The following is a 26,263-nucleotide window of genomic DNA, read 5'->3' on the forward strand; positions in this document are numbered from 1 at the left end:
TTATTTTTTTTTCTTTTCTTGATTGACTAGTTAACTACATTATAGTATATATTTCTTGTGGTCTCTTGGTTTTTACCAGATTCCAGGACATCTAGTATAGTGGAGCATGCAGGGGCAGCATCACTAAGAAGGTGCACCGTTCCTTGTATGTGGTAGCTATACAGAGGAGATATCTGATTTGGGCTTCGAATACTCTGCAATTTTGAATACTTAGCCAAGGTTTACTTGTAAGGTCAAGTAATCTCATAAATTCTTATACATAGAAACACTTGAAGACAATGTCTAATAAGTATTCAAATACTCTGTCTGATATCAGCAGAATTTGCTCAGTCTTTAAAACTCGCATCATATATTCTCATTGTATTATTCTCATCTCATTTCTATCCATGCAACACATGTCCTCAACCAGGTTTCACTTTTGTACATATCTTTATTATTAATGCAGAGATATGAATAGGTGTGTATCCTTTGTCATTGGTGCATTCATTACTCCTCATTAAAATCAAACAGGGGGCACATAGGTTGAAGGTTAGTATTGAGAGAGATGGGGGGGGGTCTCTATGCAAAACTGCTTCACCACATGCTGAACTGGAGGTACGAAATCAGTTTTTAGTCGTCTTCTTTGCGTGTCTTTGAAGCATGTGATCATATGACAATTTTTTTTTTTTTTTTTACACAATTCTTTGAATATTTTTTATCCTGCAAGCTCTTTCACGTTACACTAGTTGGGCAGTAGAGGGGAAGACAAGACGATGCTGCATCGCATGATTCTCCTCTCCATGTCATGCAGATGTTTGGGTTGGGTTTTGCAGTCTCATCTGGCCATAATAACTTTTGTTTGCCCCCATTCCCTGCTTTTGAGTAATTGCGTGTTTTCCACTGACCGATGGTGCGTCTGAGCCAGGTTGAAGGAATTCAAAAAAAGGAAGACGATGGATTATTCTCAGTTTTGACCCCTTAGTAGGTATTTTTACTGGTTAAAAATCAAATAGAATTACTTCCATGGGCTCAAATCCCCTGTATATTGCGTTTCAAGTATGTAGACCAAAAATTGACGAGTTTGGTAGAGACAATGTCACTTTATATATATATATATATATATATATATATATATATATATATAAATACACTGTGTATCAAATTATTAACAAGTTTACATTTTTTTAAATATTTGTGGAACGAGTGAATGAAAATCGATGAAACTTTGAGAAAGTGCTTACAATACTATTCAGCTACTCCAGTCAGAAAATAAAAGTATTTAAAGCAGTATTAGCGAAACTATGGCAGAAGATAGGAATATCTGTTGATTTCAGTGTCAAGTTATTAACGAGGTTGAGTAAAAAAACACGATATACCTATTGTTTATTGAAATAATTTTCAATCATTAAATGAACTAGGAAAAATCCTTAGAGCGAAATAACTACATAGCAATTTCTACCTTGACATAATAAGTAGGGAATTTGTGATTCTTTTTTATGAATGACTCGTAAAAGACATTGGTACACAGAATTGGTCAAATTTGTCATTTCGTCAAGTTATTCCTCGTGATACCTCTTAGAGAGCATCCCACAACTCATCTTTCCTCTTAAATTGGTGTCCGCTTGCATAGAGGCTTGCTTCATGATACTCCAAAGGTTCTCAATTGGGTTCAAATCTGGTGAACTTGCAGACCACTTCATCTTCCGTAGCCCAGAAAACCCCAGTTGTTGCAAATACTCTTTGCTTTTGTTTGCTTCATGTGAGGGAGCATTATCCTGCATAAAAATAATGGTTTTTCTGAATGTCAACCTTTGCTTCTTTAGCCATGATTCAAAGTGCTCCTTCAGAAAAGCTATGTATGCATTTGACGTCATTTTTACGCCTTCTGGGACTCTTCATGGGCCAACTAAAGTACCTCTGATAATCCCAGACCAAATCATTATCCCACCACCACTTTGTTGGTGCCTTAAATGCTGATGATGATGTTGTCCATCTAAGATCCATCCCTTGCTCCAGCCATCTGGGCTATCAAGAGTGACACGCACTTCATCCGTGAACAAAACTTTGGAAAAATCCGTTTTCATGTTGTCCTCTGCCCATTTCTATCAGTTTTGTATGTGATGTTGATCTAATGGAGGCTTTGTCACAGGCTTAACAGACTATGCTACTTCTTTTAGGAGACGACATTGAGTACTTTTTGAGACGTTCTTCAATCCGGCTTGGTCAAAGACTTCTTGACTTGTCTGCCCAAGGTTCTTAACAACTTCACGTTTAATTTGGAGTAGAGAACGGCGTGAAACAACTCTAGATTTACCTTTATCAGCTCTCTGTTACGTACCTTTGTAGGGTCCTTGGCAAAGTTCTTCACAGTTTGATGGTACCTTCCTATCGATATTTCGAGGGTAGTTTTACATTTTGCTAGCTGTTTTGTAATAGGACTCTTTTCAGAACTACTCAGACCACCTTTATGACCCATTTTATTGATGAAACAAACTGCCTTGTTAATAATTTGACACCCCTCAAATACCGTGGATTCAGCAATTATGATGGCAAGTTGTTTACATTGCACGGAACAGTAGGAAAATTTCACAGTACATGCAGCTCAGCATTGCCAACGTTTCCGAAGCTTTTTATATGAAACTACTAAAAAAAATGTTATCTCATTAATAATTTGACACTGTGTGTTGTGTGTGTGTGTGTGTGTGTGTGTGTGTGTGTGTGTGTGTATATATATATATATATATATATATATATATATATATATATACACTAGCAGGGCGTCCGGCAATGCCCGGTTTTAAAATACGCTTAAATATGATAATTTGATTAATGCAGATTTTATAATTATTATTATACTAGCCTGGGTACCCGGCATTGCTTGGGTGTTTGGAGGTGTGTGTTGAGCAAAATAAACAAAAAAAAAACAAAAAAAACAGACTCACTTAAACCCGTACTGCCAAGGAGGAAAAGAATGTGAAAAAAAAATGTGACATCTTTGCCGTTGCATCCATTGCCAAACTGGAAGTGGCGAAGGTTTAAATTAAGGCTAGTCAATCGAAAAGAGGGGATGACTTTTGAAAATATCTGCGAAAAAAGGCGGCCCCCTCCTTGTAGAAAAGTGCCCAGTTGAGGGTGAAGGAATTAATGTTTTTAGCAAATTTTTCCATATTTGTCATCTGAAGGGTCAAACTTCAAAACTTTCATTTGTTTTTAATTTTAACATTTTTGTACCGATTTTCCTGGGCTTAAAATCCAAATATAAAGTTTCCAAACTAAAATTTTTTTTTAACATGTAAATAAACTGAATGGAATTAATAATTCTTACCCAGTCTTAGACATTAGTGAAAATCATGTTGTCACAAAGAAATTGTGGAAATGATACAGGAAGTTTTAAGGTACTTTTTTTTTTTTTTTTTTTTTTTTTAAATTCCATAAAATGCTTATTTCCAACATGTGAACAATTTGGCAGTTAGGTAGAAAAATGGGTCAAATGTACATTTTACCAAACCTTTTGTAAAAAGTGACCCATTAAAGATGCAAGTTGAAAACTTTTCTGCTTGACTAATTCTTGGATGAGGAATTAAAAAAAAAAGTATGTATATATGTGTATATATATATATATATATATATATATATATATATATATATAACTACTTCATTTACTCACATGAAATTAATATACGAAAGTATAGATTTATGCGTAAACTTTAAGTATTGGATATAAGCGGAAAAATCTGGTATTTTTCTATAGATTACGTTTAACCTCTGATTTATTTTTTACTGGGGCTGAAACCAATCATTTTTTTTCTTTTCTGCTATAAACAAGAAAAAAATGTTTTAAAACACGTGACTGATTGGACGAATATTTTTTATCCCGAAATTCCAGTAATCTTTATGCTAAGACTGTTGACCTTTTATTCAATGCATATAAAACATTAAGATCAGGTCAACATAAATGCAGAAAGATGAAGACACATGTTGTGTACGTCCTGACAAATGCAGATGCCGACGGCGGTCAATTCCTTTCCTATGCCCAGTTCAAAATAAATGTCTAACAAAAAGCGTAGTTTATCAGGCAACAATATTTGCGAAAGAAAACCCGAATAACAAGAAATATTACGTAGGCATGACTTCCTTAGATTTCAAAACCCGATACTATGACCACAAAAGTACATTCAACAATAAAAAACACCGTATAAAAACAACACTAGCGAATAAATACTGGGAACTCAAAGAAAGCGGACATTCACCGGTAGTCGAATGGAAAATAATAAGACAAGCTACCACGTGTAAGCATTTAAACGACCCATGTAAATTATGCCTTCATGAAAAATTTGCTATCCTGTACTTCAAAGAACCCCTAAATCTATTAAACTGTAGAAGAGAAATAGCAAATAACTGTGTTCACAAAATAAAATTTACTCTAGGATAGCGATACAAAATAGGTTTAAAACTAACAAAAACAATAGAAAATAAACAAATAAATAAATTAAATAAACATGAATATACATAAACGATCACACACACATATATATATATGTATATATATGTGCATATGTGTGTACACATATGTATGTATATATATATATATATATATATATATATATATAAAAATGTCTGCCTTAAACCACTAAACTAGTTTTAAAACAGATCCTTTGTTCGATAAAATGCATGCCCATTGGCTGATAGGAAGGGGCGCGGTGGATACTAGAAAGCTGATTGGCTAACTAAAATCCTCAACAGAAGAGGACCATATACAAACTATAAACAACCACAGAATTCGCGCATAAGCCTGACGAATCCTAGAGTAGATGAAACTCTGAATATTCAGTGTAGCTTAATCGCCATATATATTTTATAAATTACTATATGCATATATATATATATATATATATATATATATATACACAAGTAATGCAATAATTAGAATATCAAACTAATTAGGCTTAAAAATAAATCCTATTCTCTGCTTGACAGCTCAACTAATCTCAACTAGTTCCGGTTTTATGATATTCCCCCCCCCCCAACAACATTCTTTTGCTTTCTTTCTTTTTAAAAAAGAGATGATATTCTCGAAACATAAAACTTCCACTATGCCAATTATATTAAACAGTAAGTCTATATTTACTGATTTGATTTTATGATTGTTTTTGGAAAGCAAACAGATGTACAAAGGTAAAGAAAAAAAAAGATACTTCGTTTGTTTGCCTATTTTTGTTCATGTGTCTAACACTTCCAACACCCGGTTTCCTGCATTACTACAACCTTATACTCTTTCATATTTATTTACCAACAGTGTTTGAAGCAAACTACCTTTCCTTTTTTATTTAAAAAAAAGGGGGAAAGGTAGTTTGCTTCAAGCACTGTTTGTAAAAAAAAAAAAAAAAAAAAGTTGATTTTTCTAAGCTTTTGGTGAGTAATCAAACTTTCACATGTACAAAAAAAAAAAATAAAAATAAAAAGGAATTGTAATCAAAACCTTAAATTTGCTTAATAAAATAAATCAGGAGTCGATTTTTAAAGAAAGACATTATTATAAAAAGTTTAGGATACCCATTAAGAGTCTAAAACGTTCTGTTCAAAGAAAAAAATATTGTAAGGAGAAATTGAGTACTCATTTGTTTTGACTGGCACCGTGTGTGTGGGGGGGGGTGTAAAATTAGATAGGCCTAAAGATTTGTCTGTGTTAGTGTGTGCATATGTTCAGTCAGTAGAATGTGTATGTGTGTGTGTGTGTGTTTTGCTTGGCATTCAATTCTCGGGCAAGATTGTGTCATATGTATGAGTGTTGTCATTGAAAGATACTGAGAAAAGTGAAAAAAAAAAAAACAAACAAAAAAAAAACCCACAACAGTTTTTCTAGTATGCACAAGATTGCAGCAGTGATTATTTTCGTGCTGTGATTGATTGAAAGAAACTTGATTTGAGCTTTTGTCCAATCGGCAGTCGATATGTGACAATAATATTTAATCATTAATGCTTCGTCATCTTCCCGGTAATAAAAATATATTCTTTCTCATATCCTATTTCTATTTTTTTCTTTTTTTTTTTCCTATGATTTTCACCACAAAATGTCATAAAGTTGGAGTGTTTCTAAATAAAAAAAAAAAAAAAAAAAAGGTCTGGGAATATTTTCATTGAACGATGATGCCATTTTAAAATACTTATACGTTTTCTTTTGATTTTTCTGATATTAGCAAAAAGAAAACAAAAAACCAAAAAAAAAAACCTTGACTTTCTTTTAATAGCAAATTATGCATTTTGCATTTAGCTCTGCTGATACTCCTTCGAATGGTTGCCCTAATTTTGTGACACTCAGCATCTATATATTATTAAAAAAAATATGGTCTCTTTACTTACTTGTATGTGAAACAGTATTCACCCAGGCAGGTTGAGTCAGCATTATTGTATTCAAAATATCACAAAGTATTTGTATTGTTATATGGCTGTACCATACAACCATTAAAATAATATGAATGTTATATAAATATACTTTTTGCATTAGAATTGTTTACAAATGATATCTAATATATATATATATATATATAAAAAATCAAGAAGTAAAAATTAAGTTTACAAAGGTAAAAAGTTTCTGTAAACTTACAGCAAATATTAATATTTATATAGTAATCCCAACCAAATAAATTTTTCACTGGCCATGGAAGCATTTGCTACGCTGGTTTCACTAAATGAAAAAAAAAAAAAAAAATTAACAATTCGAAATAATCTTTCTTCCTTGACTGCTTGCAAACAGGGTCTTTCTACAGACTTGGATCACACACATTTAGGATTTTTAATTTGGATCTATTTGTCAATATTATAAATCTGACTTATAAGAACATTGATTTTTATGATTATGTCGCCTTTGGAAATACCTAACCACTGCATATCCTTCCATCTGGATTTTTAATTTTTTCATTTCTTTCTCCATTTTATGAATTCTATACAACATTTTTTTTTTTTTTTTGCATATATGACTAGTTTGCATATATGACTAGTTTGCATATATGACTAGTTTGCATATATGACTAGTTTGCATGTATGACTAGTTTGCATGTATGACTAGTTTGCATGTATGACTAGTTTGCATGTATGACTAGTTTGCATGTATGACTAGTTTGCATGTATGACTAGTTTGCATGTATGACTAGTTTGCATGTATGACTAGTTTGCATGTATGACTAGTTTGCATGTATGACTAGTTTGCATGTATGACTAGTTTGCATGTATGACTAGTTTGCATGTATGACTAGTTTGCATATAGTGCAGGTGGTTTATGTCGGTACCAGCATTTATACCAGCTTTGCTATAATATTCATTTGCTAATGTCTTTCCTCTGAATAGAAGAATGCATTTCTTTGAATCTCTGCAAATTAAGGAAATCTTAATATTTCTTTTTCAACCTGTCGAAAAATAAAAATAAATCTGTAAAAAAGCAATCTAACACATAGTTGTGAACGTTTTCGACTTCCATAAATTGTCCTTAAAATTTGCATGGGTGAATTTATTAAAAAGACGATTAAAATTGTTTCAAATCATTAAAAGCACTTAAGTGTACCTTCCCTTTCATATTGAGAGTGACTGATGGTTGTTTTTTTTTTTATACAGGCTTCAATGGTTGGGATGTGCAGATCACAGTATGAGACAGCTAAAATGGCAGTGTTTTTAATTAGTATATTTCAAATTCAGTTTTGAGAGTGTCATGTGCTGTAAGGTGTTGGTTATTTGAGCTATTAGGGTAAGATAGGTGGTATGTTAGTTGGTGAGAGATACTGGTTCTAGTCATGCCAATGTTGATGTTATTTTTGGAGACACATTCTCCTAAATGGCATTTAAAGACATATTTTTGCACTCACAGAACTTTTGAACATTAGCCTGCCCCGCCCCCCAAAAAAATGGATTGCAAGAGAAACAAACAGGAATTGTCCCTGTTCTTCAGTGAAACATATATATATATATATATACACACACACATAAACACTCACACACACAATTTAACAGCTATGTGGTCTCTCTCGTTGACTTCATAGAAGGAATTGAGAATTAATATTTTCTTTCCATATAGTTTTAAAGATTGAACAATTTTCAAGACTATATATAAATAGATATGAAAACATTAAAGATATTTCGGTACCAAAGATTTATTTCCATTTTTTTCCAAAAATGGAAAATAAACCCAAATATTCCCTTTTCTCAACTTTCAACTTGACAAAATGCTACCCAAGTATACTAATATATATGTATAATCTAATATATAAACGGCTATGTCCGTCTGTCTGTCTCTATATTTTCAAAATCTATTTCGTCCGAAACTAAGTCACAGAGCAGCACTATAGGCCTTAAATGATTGGATTTTTTATGGACTGTTCTTTTATTGGTCTTATGCCAATTAAAATAATTTTAAATGGGTCAAAATTGAAAAAATTCGTTATACATTTTGTATATTCATCTTAGTTTATTTTTAATTCTTAATCAGTTCATATTTTTGTCACATTGGTACAGTGGTAACGTCACCAGTTTTGAATTCTAGCTGGTGGCATCCAAATACATTTTTTTTTTTTTTATTTGTGAAATCACGACTCTGTAATAATATATTCGAAATCTGAACAAATTACAATATCATATTTAAGCATATTTTACGCTCGGACAATAATATATATATATATATATATATATATATATATATATATATATATATATATATATATATATATATATATATGTGTGTGTCTTGGAGGTTTTTCAATCTTTAAAACTATATACAAAAAAAATGAAATTTCAGTTGCTAGTCACCACTTTGAAAAATCACTTTCAATGTAAAGCCCTGCTCTTAGAAACGTTTGCACCAATCTGGCAGAAATATAGAGGATTATCTTTTGAATTAATTCTTCCCCTGCTTGATGAACTATGTGCCCAAATCATTGAAGATGTTGCTGTAACAGGACACATAGATGACAGCCATTGTTAACTTTTCCTTCATCATTGACCCCCTTTGGCTTTATGTATTTTTACATTTACCCCCTACTCCCATACAAAAATATTTCATAGACCAGGTTGGATTCTGGATTGATTTTAACCACCATCAACCAGGCTTTTCCTCATTCTCTGCATTTCTTTTTCTAACTTTGAAGGGGAAACTGGGCTAATTGCTTCATAGATTAACTCTCACGGTTGATGGTTATGATGTTTTGGGGAGTTTGTTTGTAAGCAAATAGAAACATGATTGTTTAACAAAAGTGGAATAGGCAGAATACACATTTGTAGGGCAGTAGTTTTTACAGTTGGAATTTCATGTAAGTCTAGAGTGAAACCTCAGTAGCGTAGATTTTAGCATCTAAAAAAAAAAAAAAAAAAAGTCACCAATCAAGCTGTATATTTTTTAGTAGTGTATATTTTTTCGTTTATTTTTTATTTTTTTTTTTTAAAGTTCTAGGTTTGAATGAAATATGATTCCATTTTGAATACATCACGTAAATAGATTCAGAATGCAATTGTTGGAAATTAACAATCACCAACGAGATTAGAATAGTTTTAAGGCTATTTTTTTTTTTTTTTTTTTTTTAAATAGGTATATTTCTGCAGATATATTTAAAAAATTTTTTGTTGCAATGGTATTCACCCTAGTCAGGTTAAGTCGACTTCGCTGTCCTGCGTCACATTGCAAACTCCGTACATTGTAGAATGTCTGTCCGCTAAAGAGTTCAGGCTTCATCATCATATTCAATGTAATCTTTATGGTAAGTGCTCGTCTGAGCTCCAATCTATACTCCCCTCCTGCCAAGTTTTCATGAAAAACACTCGTCTAACTGAAACCACTATCAATAATTTCCCTCACACTTTATCTGTGCCTAAACCTAAATGTAGATTCCATGAACTTGGATTGCACGCCTGTGGAACTCTCTTACGTTTGTCTGCTTTCCAACTGACTACAATGTGGTTATCTAGCGTAAACAAATTACTGATGAGCCATCCCCTAAAGTAATCCAATTTACCAAATTTCCACTGCTGATGATTACTATGTTAGTGTCCCATTGACTACAGTACACTCATTAACCCTTATCCTCGAGTAACCTCCGGGTCTTGATAAATAGTGACTCCTTTGTACAAAAAAAAAGAAAAGATCCCCATTATATATGCTGACATGCATTGAACGACTTAAAAATTGATTTCCAAACTAACCTATCTCTTCCCAGGTCTTTATTGATCCCTCTTTCTCTGAAGTTCATTCTTATCATTTTATACCTTGTTTTCCTTTACTTTCCCCTGTGAACTGAACCTGCTACCTCAACTGTTCTACATTTACTAACCCAAGAACCCATCCATTTTTTTTTTTCAATGTAGCTATACAATTGAAGTCACACATGCACACATTCATCTTCCTCTGAGGTCATCAGATCTAAGTCTCTTAAAAATTCACATTAGGCTTCCATCGTATCATTGTCAGAGACTTCCAGCTTCAGTCAATCACACTCCTTGGCAACGGCTTGCAGCCATATAAGAGGACCATCTGGATGACAGATTGATAGACATACCTCTTTGTCGATATTAAAATCTCCCAATGCACCCCACAAGGTCCATAAAAGTGCACAAAGGTGGATCTAGCAGACCTAAAATCATTATCGATGTTTGCCTCGATCTCATGTCCGAATAGAACATCAGTGAACCTGAAAGATTCCATGTCTTAACAAATAGTACCGTTCAGTCTCTTGTAGCCTGTTTAATGCAACCTACATTTGATTTCTAGTTGACCCCAAACAAGATGATGATGTCTGCATGTCAGATCTGACACCTTCACCTTCTGTCCAACTGTTGTTTCTGAATAGTTCTAGAGAGCATAATCAAACATGTAGGCAGTGATGTAGTCCAAGAGAGTTTAGGATGATGCACATCTGTCTAATGTTGCTCTTCATCTCAAAGCTCACCAATGCATTGCCATATGCTCATACCCAAACTCTTGTCAATTTGAGTAGCACTTCTTTCTGCTTTGTCAGAAACAGCGCTCATGGAATGCAAGGACTAAAGGACAAAATAAGGGAAGCGAGAGTTATGAGGCTGCTAAAAATAAACTTTAGATGGTCTACTTTATTTATTCCTCTTCAGTATATCGTTATCACTTCTTCACTGGATGAGGTAAAGAAGTTTGTTAAAGCAAAGATAAGTAGGTCCAGCAGGCGAGCCTCGTTCTGAAAAATCTGAACAGTTAGGTCACGTGACATGTGACACCAGTACTTCTACCATTATTGACCCTTTGAATGATGCATATAGAAAGCACTCGTCTGCTGGACCTACTTATCTCAGCTTCACCGTAAATTAACCTCTCCGAATTGTTTTATTTACAAAAATATTTCTTTATTAAAAAAAAAAATAAAAAGTATTGTTAAACTGCTTTATGCAAGCAAACATTTTAACTTTGCTGTTTAAAAAAATCTGTTTTCCTTTTTACATTGACTTATTTTGCCTTTGGTTGGAATTATTTTTTTTTTTTTTTATTTTCACTTGTTCGTTATGTTTATAGTAATAAATGTTCAAAATTTCTTTGAATTTTTTTTTCTTTAATTCTTTGAATTTAAAAAAAAAAACTTAACTTTATATTACACCATTTCGGTTTTTAGTAATAAATGCTTCTCTACATTAAAAACCGACCTTGTGTCTAACTCTGCCCTCGTGGGGAGGCAAGTAAATAGGAAGTAATATGATGGCTGAAAAACGTTTTTTTGACCACCATAAAAGCATTACAATAAACCCTGAAGAATTTCCGCCCTTGTTGTTCTAAGTTAGCTAGCCACTACTTGTGTTTCAAATTAAAAAAAAGAAAAAAAGCCCTTTAAAATAGTAAAAAACACTAAAGCTTTTTTCGTTTTGGAATGGGGGTTTCAGGCGCCTTTATTATCCCAAAGAACCAGCTATGTAAAACACTTTGCAATATTTTTCAATAATTATTAAAAAAAATTCTTTACAATCAATTTTTCTTTAAAATTAAGAAATTATTTTCTAAAATATTTTTTTTTTATATATGTTCACATTTTGTTTTTAAGTAAAATTAAAAAATTAATTTTAAAAATATTGTTTATATCCATCTTCATTCAAAAGAGTTACTTTTCGGTAGCTTCACCGGTTGTTAACCTAAATTTTCCGAATGTCAGAACGAGGCTCGTCTGCTGGACCTACTTTGCTTCATCAGAAGTTTTGTAAGAACACCATCTACCTTCATGATGTGCCAGAGAAAATCTTCGTCGATAGAATTGAAAGCAGCTGCTAAATTGACAAAAAACACTGATGCCTATTTCATATAAAAATATTATACATGTCACGGATTATCTACATAAATATAACAATAGATACGTGTATGTATGTGTGAAAATATTTAACCGATTCACTCTTAAACTACTGGTCATGTAATACTAAAATTAACAGGAAATAGTAATTATACACTAAGGATAGTTTAATAGCGAGTAAAATCTTTGTTTCAGCTGGATGAATAACGCACACAGAAATGCCGACAAGTTGAAATGCAAACTGTTCTTTTCAACTTGCTGACATATTTCTATTACTTTTGCGCATGCACAAATTCATTCATAGCTTGAGTGGTTGAATGTAAATTCTTCTTCTGTCAATAGCTCAAACAGTAGGGAATGCAGTTAGAGCACTAAATGTTTTGGTTTTGAATCGCGCTGATGGCATCCAAGATTTTTTTTTTTTTTAAAAGTTTTGAAATCAGTACTATTTATTAGGTACAATATAATATTCAATGGAGAATTGGCTCAATGATAATAAATATGAAATCTGCTTTAATTAAAATATATTTAAGAGTATTTATGAGCAGGCAAGGATGCCCCCCCCCCCACTAGTTTCTGAATGAAATTGTGAGATTGACATTTATTTTCAAATTCCACAAACATTTTAAATGCAAGAATATAAAATTTGTACTATTCAAACTACTATTCTCATCTTGAATGTTATGTTATTTTATGTAGCAATTTTAGTAGTTGTCACTGCGCATGTTCTCCATTTGGATTTTTTTTTTTTTTTTTTTTTAGATTCAAGGAATCTTTCTACTGAATTTGACAACCTGTATAGAATCTTGCTCTGAACCATTTTATTTAATTCACGAGGACAGATTTAGTAAAACAATGTTTGTTATTCTTAGTTTCTATTTACTTGCTTCCCCACTTTTGGCAGAGTTAGACAGAAAGTCGATTTTTAATGTAGTGGGGGTGGGGGGGGAGTCCAGCTTCCTCAAAAAAGGGCACTCTGTATAGGAACCAAAAATAAAAATTGCCTCTATTTACAAGGACTTCTCCCTCACTGATCGACGCCAGAAAAGGTGAAGTGCAGTACTAGAACAGATACTACACTTTAATCCTGGCCAAATCGTCTCTATTAAAGATTGAACAATCACTCTTCAGAAAACTATTGCTTAAAACTGATTGCTAATTAAAACCTGTTGGCCATTACACTAAGCGTTCACAAAAACAACTTTTTATGTTGCACTGTGTGGGGAGGCTGGTAAATAGGATCAAATTTATTAAATATAAGTAATTAAATATAATTAAACAAGACGTTAGGTTAAAAATAAATTATCATTCAAACAACTTAAAAATTATTTTATTAATTTACTAGCTAGTCGCCGTCTATCAAGGCTAAAAGCCACTTGAGGATAAGGATTAATTGAATCGAGGCAACGTTCATCCAGGATGAGTTGAGCCAGCTCCTCTCGTAGAATCGTCATGGATGAACACTGACCACGCAAGATAGTGATGCGAACATCATAGACCTGTGGATCAGAAGTAGGTTTGACACCAGTCTTCAACTGACCTCCTCAGGCATCTTCGTCAACCTTGAAGTGGTTCTGGAACTATTGCTTTGTGGGTGAACTCTTTTGATTCTTTAAAAGAGATTGTTTCAGAAGCATGATCCTGCCTTGCATCCCGGTTTCGGTATTGGAGACGAAATGGTGCCAGTGGACCCGCAGAATTAAACAGAGGCAGTAGTGAGATCTGCAGCTCTCATTGGCCAGATTTTGCAGTTGCAGAGAAGGATTGTCTGAAGAAGTGCTTGATAGACCTGAGCTTTTTTATGCCTATTTTGTTCTCGGGTTGAGACCACAGACAGATGTAGGTGACTGAAATGATCCAGTTATTGATAATTAACAATTGAATTATTATTTTAACATTTCCATTTTTCATTGTCTTGTCTTATGCTGAGATTAGACGCCATGTGAATGATGTACAACTTCTGTCTTTTGCTATTTTGTATGCTTCCTCTGCCAGGATAAAGTCATCATTAACTGATGCTCTCCATGTTGAAAAACTTTTTGAGAGGATTATCAATGACGAATGAAAATATTTAATTAACTGACGGTTTATGATAAGTATTTATTGACATTAGATTTGAAGATGACCATGTTGTAGCCCTAAGGGTAATGCTATGTAGTCGCTATGTTCAAAGACTTCCAAGTGAGGTAATAAATGCGCCAACAACGCAACAATTTAAGATGAATTTGGACAGGTGCTGGGCTACTGTGTCCTTTTATGTGTAAATTTATAACACCAATTAATATTGTAATTGAAACACAATGTTATCTTTTTGTCAAATAAATTGAATTTAATAAACTATTAATATTCGATGTAATTTTTTTTTTTCCTGTAATCTCATTTTGGCTTACAAATTGGTATTATTCCAAGGTCCAGGGATTCTTATTGAGAAAGTGACCCTCCTTTGGTTCAGTTTAAATTTGTGGTGAAATAGTTTCTTATAGTGTTTGCGTATACCTCTTCCTGCTGCAAGAATGGATAATATATCCCAAAGTACCATACTGCCTATCTAGGAGATTTTCAGCCAAAATGATTGATTTAAAAAAAAAAACAAAAAAAACAACAACAAACTAAACCAAACCAATTTGGATGTGTTTCTGTCTCTGTGATTTATTGTGAAATGAAGTCTTTAAAATTAAATTAAGCATTGGGCAGACTTCTTAGTCCTGTGTGTATGTCTCACCTCAATATTATAATTTATTTATTTATTATTATTATTATTAATTAGTTATTTACTGAAATAAAAATGTAAGAGTAAATTCAAAATTAAATCTTTAAATATAGGGAGATGCATGCAGAACAGATGATAGTGATGGCGTGGCCATATTGAACGAAAAGATGATGGTTCCTCGGTTAGTAAACCTGGAGCAATTTGTATAGCAGGGCCAGTTCATAGAAGAAGACCAAAGAAAACATGGGAGGAATTTAAAACAGAATTGGTAATTGTATTGGAACCAGGAATTTTGAACGGAATCAGTAATTGTATTGGAATCAGGGTGGAGAGTGGGTATTAAAATCGTCCCATCACTATTTTTAAATTTGTTTCAGGATCTAAATTGAACTTGTCATTTGAAACAAGATGTTTCAAATGTGCTTTCCTTTAATAAAGCTTTGAATATGTGCGTGTGACAATATTTTTAGAGTTGTCTTCACCGTATATGGATGTCAGGAGAAGATCAAGAAAACATGAGGATGTGATAATGATATACATGAGAAAGAGGGATAAATAAAGTAGGCCATCTTCAATTTGCTTTTAGTAGCCGCGTAACTCTTGCTTTCCATATTTTGTCCTTTAGTCCTCACATTCCATGATCAATGTTTCTGACAAAGTGGGAAGAAGCGCTATTTTCTGGGTTGATCTAACACTTATCATTGGCAAGTTTTTGACCGTTAATTATTATTTTTGTTTTAGCTACTTACATCAACTGGCTTCACGCCTTGTTTGGTCAGAGATAGATTAGTTTAGAAGTTCAACACCTGTAAGATGGATGTTAAAAAGATACGAAAATGAAAAGATTGTATAAAAAAAAATTAAAAAAATGTTTATTTGGCATCCGCATACAGTGAAGGCAACTCTCTAAAAATACTGTTGTAGGCACATATTTAAAGTTTTATTAAAGAAAAGTACATTTGAAACGAGTTGTTTCAAATAATGAGTTACACTAGGATCCTGAAACAAAAATCAAAGTAAAAAATAGTGATGGGACAATTTCACTATATCCCGCAACCCCCCTCTCCTGGTTCCGATACAAATAACCACCTCTGTTCTAAATTCCTGGTTCCAATACAGATACTGACTCTGTTCTAAATTCCTGGTTCCTATACAGATACTGACTCTATTCTAAATTCCTGGTTCCAATACAGATACTGACTCTGTTCTAAATTCCTGGTTCCAATACAGATACTGACTCTGTTCTAAATTCCTGGTTCCAATACAGATACTGACTCTGTTCTAAATTCCTGGTTCCAATACAGATACTGACTCTATTCTAAATTCCTGGTTCCAATACAGATACTGACTCTGTTCTAAATTCCTGGTTCCAATACAGATACTGACTCTATTCTAAATTCCTGGTTCCAATACAGATACTGACTCTGTTCTAAATTCCTGGTTCCAATACAGATACTGACTCTGTTCTAAATTCCTGGTTCCAATACAGATACTGACTCTATTCTAAATTCCTGGTTCCAATACAGATACTGACTCTGTTCTAAATTCCTGGTTCCAATACAGATACTGACTCTGTTCTAAATTCCTGGTTCCAATACAGATACTGACTCTGTTCTAAATTCCTGGTTCCAATACAGATACTGACTCTGTTCTAAATTCCTGGTTCCAATACAGATACTGACTCTATTCTAAATTCCTGGTTCCAATATAGATACTGACTCTATTCTAAATTCCTGGTTCCAATACAGATACTGACTCTGTTCTAAATTCCTGGTTCCAATACAGATACTGACTCTGTTCTAAATTCCTGGTTCCAATACAGATACTGACTCTATTCTAAATTCCTGGTTCCAATACAGATACTGACTCTGTTCTAAATTCCTGGTTCCAATACAGATACTGACTCTGTTCTAAATTCCTGGTTCCAATACAGATACTGACTCTGTTCTAAATTCCTGGTTCCAATACAGATACTGACTCTGTTCTAAATTCCTGGTTCCAATACAGATACTGACTCTGTTCTAAATTCCTGGTTCCAATACAGATACTGACTCTATTCTAAATTCCTGGTTCCAATACAGATACTGACTCTGTTCTAAATTCCTGGTTCCAATACAGATACTGACTCTGTTCTAAATTCCTGGTTCCAATACAGATACTGACTGTTCTAAATTCCTGGTTCCAATACAGATACTGACTCTGTTCTAAATTCCTGGTTCCAATACAGATACTGACTCTGTTCTAAATTCCTGGTTCCAATACAGATACTGACTCTATTCTAAATTCCTGGTTCCAATACAGATACTGACTCTATTCTAAATTCCTGGTTCCAATACAGATACTGACTCTATTCTAAATTCCTGGTTCCAATACAGATACTGACTCTGTTCTAAATTCCTGGTTCCAATACAGATACTGACTCTGTTCGAAATTCCTGGTTCCAATACAGATACTGACTCTGTTCTAAATTCCTGGTTCCAATATAGATACTGACTCTGTTCTAAATTCCTGGTTCCAATACAGATACTGACTCTGTTCTAAATTCCTGGTTCCAATACAGATACTGACTCTGTTCTAAATTCCTGGTTCCAATACAGATACTGACTCTGTTCTAAATTCCTGGTTCCAATACAGATACTGACTCTGTTCTAAATTCCTGGTTCCAATACAGATACTGACTCTGTTCTAAATTCCTGGTTCCAATACAGATACTGACTCTGTTCTAAATTCCTGGTTCCGATACAATTGCATATTCTTTTTTAGTTTTCTTTTTACAAGGGTATCACTATTTATCAAGACTCAAGGACCACTTATGGATAAGACTTAATGAGTGAACGGTGGTCACTGAGACAATAGTGTAGTGATCGTTAGTGGTGGAAATTGAGTAGAATTTATTTAAGAGGGTGGCTCTGTAAGAACTTGTTTACATTGGACTTTAAGATGACCGTATTGTTGTTAACCGGAAAACAGGCTAGCGGAACAGTTTCAACAGGCAGACAATTCTAGGAAAAAAAAAACTTTGTTCATAGAATTTGCATTTAGATGTAGTCACATGTAGTTAAAGAAATTTATAGTCGTAGTACCTAGACGACTGTTAAATTTCTGCTTCTTATACAATTACTGATTCTGTTCTGAATTTGTGATTCCGATACAATTAGCAATTCCGATTCTAAAATCAACTGAAAGGAGCAGATAGCAGAGACTTCCCCATCAACATCTTTAAATGTAGATATAACTTTTTAATTTGACAACATTTAAAATTTAAGGTTTTCTTTTTATGCATTGTATCCAGGAATTGATAAACTCATTGAGAGATTTTCATTTATATAATTTTTCTGTTTACCAACTTGCACCATTTTTACCTTGGCTTTTTTTAGTAGGCTGTGTTTTTCTTGTGCAATTTTTACCTAAATTCTTTGTAATCTAGAAACTTAAGTTTTTCTAGTAGTTTAAAATATGATAAATCTATCATATTTATAATCTATATATATAAAAGTGAAAATGTATGTATGTGTGTTCGCTTTTTCTGTGTATCTACAAAAGGCTTCTTTTAGAGAAGCGGTCGGTCGGTCGGTTCACAACTTTTTAAACTTTTTATATCACATATAAATCGTAATATCTCACAGTTAACAACAAAGCTCGCTTGTCTATTTAATCTGCTCGATTTAAGGAAGATAAATATTCAATATTTGCCGCTCGCCGCATGTGGGTTAGTCTTTTTCCTATAACATCTTGGGGGGGGGGGCGTTCAGCAGTAAATGAAATCCCGGAGTCAAACTTGACCTGATTAACTCATTAAAACGAGCACCTGCTAAATCCAAGTAATTAAATAAATTCAAACGTGTTTACGTAAGCATGTTGCGGTGGGGCAATGGTTAACGTCGCACTTTTTTTTTTTTTTCACAACTTTGCCTCAAGGGTTCGGGTTCGATCCTCATACTTACTTTTTTTTTTACCCCCCCCCCCACACACACACCTCCAAACACCTGGGCAACGCCGGGTACCTCTCGCTAGTGATAAATGAAATGCTTAATTTAAAGAACAGAGCAAGGAGGAAGTCTCTGCAAGCATAAAGATCTCCTAATATTCAAATTGAAATTTTATATCAAGGTTTTGTTTCATACATTTTATCAAGCAAATTCAAGCATTGTCGATGGGTTGAATAAACCGAAGTCACGGGTTAGATTCGGCCTGCAGGCCATAGTTTGGTAACCCCTGCTCTTAATCAATTTCTATCTAATTTCTATTGTTACTGATTATCATGATCACTCATTAACCCTTATCCCTGATCAACCTCTTGCTCTTGGTAAGCGATGACTCTCTTTTTAAAAAGAAAAAAAAAAACTTAATAAATTTCAAAATCCTTAAAAAAAAAAAAATAATTTGGTAAATAAATTTCATTAAAAGAAAAAGCCCCAAAAAGCATGACCTAAAAAAAGTAAAAGGTGATAACTAAAATGAAAATAAATATTCCCGAGCAATGCTGATACTTTAGGAGAAAATTGTAGTAACTGTTCAGATACTATTCTTTATCCTTTTTGTTTCTGGTCAGTGAAGGAGAAATCCTTCCAGACTGGTGCAATTTTTTTTTTTTTTTTTTTTACATAGGCATCACCACATTATCAAGGCCAAGAGGACACTCAAGGATAAGGGTTTAAGAGTGTACAGTAGAAATTGGACAATATAGTAATCATTAGTAATGAAAATTTGGTAAATTTGATAACTTCATCAAGAACTTATTTACGTTAGACTTGAAGACAACCATATTGTAGTCAGCCGGAAAGCAGGAAAACGGAAGACAATTCCACAGCCGTGCAGTTCTAAGAAAGAAGCTTTGTTCATGGAATCTACGTTTAGGTTTAGGCACAGATAAAGAGTGGGGGAATTTATTGATAGTGTTTACAGCTAGACGAGTGTTTCTTGTGAAAGTTTGGCGAGGGGGGACCATAGATTGAAGCTCAGTCGAACACTTTCCATGAAAATAACGATACATCAGAGACAAACTCGCAACATCTCTTCTGTGAGATAGAGGTTGCAAGGAAGAGAAAAGGACATCTCCTACAAGGCTACGAAGTCTATTTTGAACTCTATCAAGGCAGGACAAGTCCTTTCTAGCAGCTCCTGCCCAGATGTGGCAACAGTATTCCATCCTTGGACGTACCTGGCTCTTATATAGATAGAGAATAGCATCAGCAGTGAGATATCTACCGGATCGATAGAAAGATCCCACCATTTTTCCAGCGGCCTTGGCAACAGATTTGATGTACGTGTTCCATTTAAGATCAGGAGTAATGGTCAAGCCAAGAAGCTTGTCAAAACTTGAGGCCTCCTTTTTATTTCTGTTCCAATTTAGAGTACCCCTTTTTAGGGAGACGAGATAGCTAGATATCCTCACATTAAAAACTGACATGTCTACTTGCACTCTTATAGGGAGCCAAGTAAATAAGCACTTAGACAATGAATGATGAGTACAGCCGTGTTTGAATATCCCGACCAGCTGTAATCGTAACTCCCTACACTGATGATTCCTGAAAGGATGAAATACTACTGTCTGTGGGTATTAAAAATAATTATAGTAATAAATATATTTCTGTTTATAGGATTCATTCCTAAACTAATTAACTGGTCCTTATAAATTTTAGAATACGGAAAGTAGGCCTCAGGGTGGATAATGCTAACTACATTTAGTTGAATTTAATTGTTTGCAAAAGGGACAAAGATGGATGGAATAGAAGCCCTTTGTGAAAATTTCCGTAGCTCTAATTGTCTGTGAAATTTTAATGCTAGATATTAGATGTCAAATAAATAAATATTCATAAAATATAATTGAATTATTTTAAAGGGTTTTAGTAGACATAAGGACGCAACCTCTCATTTAAAAATTGAAATATTTCAGATTTACATTAAATTGAATTCAGTCGTTGTACATCCATTTAGCAACACTCCCGGAATTTCAATTTCTTTAAACCACTTACTCAAAATAATGTAATGAGTTTGAATCAAAATTGGAATAAGGACTCTAGATGTAAGGTTTAGTACCATTTTGTCATAATTTTAATCCTTGTATATAGACATAAAAGTGATGCAAAACTGGGTACTTAGCCAAAATAATAGTCGAAAATAAGTTTCCAGAATATTGCACAAAAATCTGTATGATGTATGTACCCGTGACAAAACAAAAAAAAAATCATATTCCAAAAATTATGTAAATTTATCAAATAGTTTAATTTTTAAACAAGAAAATAAATTTTTTTGAGTGACTAAAGTATGCCTGTCTTATCTGCCATTTTGAAAACCATCTAAAAAAAAGGGGGAGATAACTCAACAATAATTCAAACTTGCAGGATTTTTTATGTTGTAATGCTTACAAATTTCTATTTATTGCTAAAAAATGATTTTCTTGTCTATAAGCGAAAGTGTCTGTGTACATTTCCCTACACAATAACTCTGTCAATTTTCAGTCTATAGACTCAAACTTTGATATACAGGGTATTGAAATTTGGGAAAATCTTTGTAATCGGTTTTCGTCCAGAAATTTGGCTGTTAAGAGGTCAAAATTCAACGATTTGACCTTTGAGAACTCTACCAACCTCCTCTGCCAATTTTGGGTCTAAACACTTGAAATATTGACATAAAGGGTATTCAGAGATAGGGCAAGCTTTTTAAACGGTTTAGGTCGAAAATTTGAGCTACCAATATATAAATGTGTATGTTTGCATGTCTGCCTAAAACTTTCGACAGAGGCGACAGATTTTCACAAGATCAGTATCATTTTGAAGCTCGGCCTTTCAGATGACAAATATCGAAAAATTGGCTGAAAATATATTCTTCACCCTCAGCTGGGCACTTTTCTACAGGGAGAGGTTGCTTTTTTTTTTCCGATATTTTCGAAAGTCATCCCCTCTTTTTGATTGTCTAGCCTTAACTTAAACCTATGTCACTTATGGTTTGGTGGTGGTCGTAACAGCAAAGACATCACGTTTTTTTTCCGTTCTTGTCCTCCTTTGCGGTACGGGTTCGAGCCTACCTTCCTACTACCATTTTTTTTTTTTTTTTTTTTTTTTGCTCAAGATACATCTCCAAACACCCGGGGTACGCCGGGCACCCATGCTAGTTTAAAAATAAAACTACTTGGTCAATCTATATGATTTTTGGAATGATATTTTCGTCACGGGTATGTGCATCATAAAGATTTTTTGTTTTTTAATATGGGGGAATTTTGGAAAAGAACCCAAAACTGTTCTGACCAGAGGAATAAATTTTGCCTCATCCTGGGACTGATATTATTCCTGTTAGCTATATATCCAAAGACTAGTGTGTGTGGGGAGTATTGCTGGCATAAAATGTATTTAAATATATTTTAATTCATGCAGATTTCATATTTATTATAAAGGAATCAATTCTTTATTGAATATTATATTGTACCTAATACATAATACTGATTTCGAGTTTAAAAAAGTAAAAAATGACTTGGGTGCCATCAGCTAGAATCAAAATCAAAACATTTAGCGCTCCAGCTGTGTTCCCAACCGTTTGAGCTAACCTGACAGACAGATGAGAATGTTATAAAATTAAAACACTTTTAGCTATGATTAGTTTTACATATGCGCAAATTAATTGGCAAGTTGAAATGAATATCTTGCATTTCAACTTGCCAACTTCTGAACGCGTTATTCATCCATCCAAACAAAGATTTTACTTGTTATAAACCATCCTTTGTGTATGATTACTATTTTCTGTTAATTTCAGTGTTATGTGACCAGTAGTTTAAGAGTTTATCGGTTAAATATTCAGACACACATACATATACTGTTTTATTTATATAGATAAATTAGTCTGGAGTAATTTAAAGATCAATGCTTTGCAGTTTCCTCTTTTTTTTTTTTTTATTACATTTTTATTTTTTCTCTTCCTTTCAACCTCTTTCCCACAGAAGAGACATGAGCCTGTCTCTGCTTTATTGTTATTTTCCATGACAAGTGCTCGTCTGAACTCCAATCTGTGGTCCCCTCTGGCCTGACTTTCATGAAAAACATTTGTCTAGCTGAAACCACTATCAATAATTTCCCCCACTCTTTATCTGTCCTTAAACTGAAACGTAGATTCCATGAACAAAGCTTCTTTCTTAAAACTGCATGCCTGTGGAACTCTGTACAGTTTGCCTACTTTCCAGCTGATTATAGTATGGTCGTCTTCAAGTCCAATATAAACAAATTTTTGATGAGTCGTTTCTATTAAGTAATCCAATTTACCAAATTTCCACTACTAACAATTGCTATGACATTTTCCTATTGACTACTGTACACTCATTAACCCTTATCCTGGAGTGACCTCCAAGCCTTGATATGTGGTGACTCCTTGGAGGGGGGGGGGATATACTAGAACATTTTTTTTTTTTTTTTCAGTTGCTAGAACCTATTAATTCATAAGTTTACAAAAAAATATCTTTTGTATTTTCCATTTTTTATAATTCTTTTCTTTTTTCTTTTTTTCCATCAGCACGCCCAGTTGTAAAAAGAGCTAAACAAAGCAGACTGCAAAGAGAGGATTTTGAAACATTGAAAATAATTGGAAGAGGAGCCTTTGGAGAGGTAGGTTGAAAAGGATTGTGTGTAATAATGTTATGCTTTTAAATATCTTTCATACATTTAAATATTGAACAGAACAATCTTTAGAGCATGGTTCTCCAACTTATGGCCCATGTGCTAACTATGGCCTGCCAAAGTCTTTTATCCAGCCTGCAGTGCTCTTATGGAAAATGTAAAAATATTCATGAAAAATTAAAAAAATGGAAATGTGTGAAAATAGTGTGGTCGTTTTTTTTTTTTTTTTTGTTTCTGTAAAATGATTAAAAGAATGCGGTTTTGAAGAACCAATTTCACTAAAAAGTAAAACTAATGGGTAAAACAGTATATACAACACGTCCAGGTTATTTTAAAAAAATTTTATTTTTACCCGCATGGTTTTAAAATATCAGTAATATGGTCCCTGTTCGAAAACTTTGAAGAACACTGCTTTAAAGTAGAAAACAAACAATTTTATTAGTAAAATCTTGAATTACTACTAAACAGTATTTACAGACTTTACCTGCTTTTTACCTTTTCTTTTTTTTTTTTTCTTTTTAATTTAGTTGAATTCAGTTGTATGCAAAAGGGACAAGGATGGAAGGAATTGAACTTTTTTGTGAAATATTTTTTAGATAGTTTCAGTTTTAATGAAATTATAAAAAAGTAAGAATAATTCTGAGTTGAATTAAAAGTACTTGTGGTATAAATAACTAATTTTTCCTTAATCTTCTAATATATAAAAGGCAAAATGTGTGTGTGTCTGCCAAAAACTTTCGACACGCGCAACAGATCTTGACAAGATCGGTTTTGAAGCTCAATGTCTCTGGCGACAAATATCGAAAAATTGGCATAAAACATTAATTCCTTCACCCTCAACTTGACAGATTTCTACAAGGAGGGGTCGGTTCTTTCCTCAACATTTTCGCAAGTCATCATCTCTTTTCGATTCACTACCCTTAATTTCATCGCTTATGAGTTCTGGTTATACAATGGATGCATCAGCTAAGACGTTATATTTTTGTTTCACCTCTTTTCCTCCATGTTACAGGTTCAAGCCTGCCTGCCTACTACCACTTTTTTATTTTATTTTATTTTTTTAAACACCCTTCTCCACCTGGACTATCTACTGTTGTCTTGACCCCCCCCCTCTCTCTCTCTCTCGCTGCTACCACATTTTTTATTTTTCTTAAACACCTCTCTCCACCCGGGCTACCTATTGTTGTCTTGATACCCCTCCCCTCCCGCTCCTACTAGTTTTTTTATTTTATTTTTTTTTTTTTAATACCTGTTTCGGGGTTCCTAACTACACCATCTTGACACACCCAGGCAATGTTGGGTACCGCTAGTAAATAATGAAAACGTCCACGCACTTATATGCGTATGCATTTATATACATATATATTCATGATGAGACGATTCTAATTCAATTACTGATTCCGCACTAAATTCCTGATTCTGCTACAGTTACTGTTCCCAATTCTTTATAAATATCTAAATGTTTAGCTATAAAGTTGTTATTTTTTCATGATTACTGTAAAAACACGTTAAATGTGCATATATTTTCTCAAACGTAAAAATAGACGCGTGAGGGATGACCTATCGATTTTATATTTACTGGTAGTTTAACATCGATAGATATTCATTATTTTATCATTACTGTCAGTAGATTTTGCTTTAAAGTAAATCAAATAAAAATGCCAATTGAAAGAATCATTTTGGCATTGATTTCCGATTCCCATACCCCTAAAAGTTCCAACTTTCCTGACTCCTGATATATATATATATATATATATATATATGTTAGTAAACATTCCAAGACCACAAATATATTTATATACCATTCCTATTTTATTGGTCGTATGGTATGTCTTGCGTTTCATTGAATGGTATAAATTGACCAAAGAACTCATCAGGCACCAATTTAAATCCACAAGAAAACAGTTTTTCATTTTTTTTTTTTTTTTTTTTTTTTTTTTTTCCTGATTGAAAAAGGACAAAAGGTGGAAAAAGAATATAGTTCTTTAAAAGTCATAAGAGTAAGAAAGTAAAAAAAAAAAAAAAAATCTTATAGGTTATTTAGATAGTGCATAGATGTATTGCGTATGCAAACATCGGAGAACCATACAGATATACAAGTAACACATACAACACAATGTGTAAAGACATGTAATGCACATACATCTAATCTATATATATATATATATCTCTTGAGTCGATCTGTAGAACTGTCAACGTGATGGTTCTGGGTTCAATCCTCGGCTTGGGAGAGGTGCTAGTCTAGCAGCACTGATGAGTTGTGATACAACGAAACAGAACTGTATGTCGATGACTACAAATATATCATACTCACCTGAATAAAATAACAAGAAAAGTGATAATCATAATTGTCATAATTAATAAATAAGATATACACTAGTGTGTGTGTGTATATATGTATATATATATATATATATATATATATATTTATATATATGGTTGAATTCTATTTTGTAATTGTAAACTTTTTAGATGTCGGATTATGTAGGTACTAAGTTTGCGATAGGTTAAATTTAGGGTTTTTTTTTTTTTTTTTTTTCCAGGAATTTAAACTGCATTTTTGATTTTTCATTTTTATATTTTTAAAAAAATTTTTTTTTTTACTCAACACACACATATATATATATATATAATCTGAAGAAGCTTTAAGTAAAAAAAATAAAAATAAATAAAAAGAATGCAGTTTAAATTCCTGG

General features: G+C 33.2%; 1 protein-coding gene across 8 annotated transcripts in view; it reads left to right on the forward strand.

The window, feature by feature from the left end:
- Positions 1 to 26,263, forward strand: part of LOC145268301 (serine/threonine-protein kinase MRCK alpha-like) — a 350,826-nt gene that overhangs the window by 53,477 nt on the left and 271,086 nt on the right. For all 8 annotated transcript variants that reach the window (XM_080123725.1, XM_080123727.1, XM_080123729.1 and 5 more), the window contains exon 2: positions 23,464 to 23,555. In XM_080123725.1, the coding sequence (XP_079979851.1) occupies positions 23,464 to 23,555 (92 nt within the window). The remainder of the gene's footprint in view (positions 1 to 23,463; positions 23,556 to 26,263) is intronic.

The sequence above is a fragment of the Euprymna scolopes genome, chromosome 43, assembly GCF_053919585.1.
Source record: "Euprymna scolopes isolate OS-2025 chromosome 43, ASM5391958v1, whole genome shotgun sequence".
NCBI lineage: Eukaryota > Metazoa > Mollusca > Cephalopoda > Sepiida > Sepiolidae > Euprymna > Euprymna scolopes.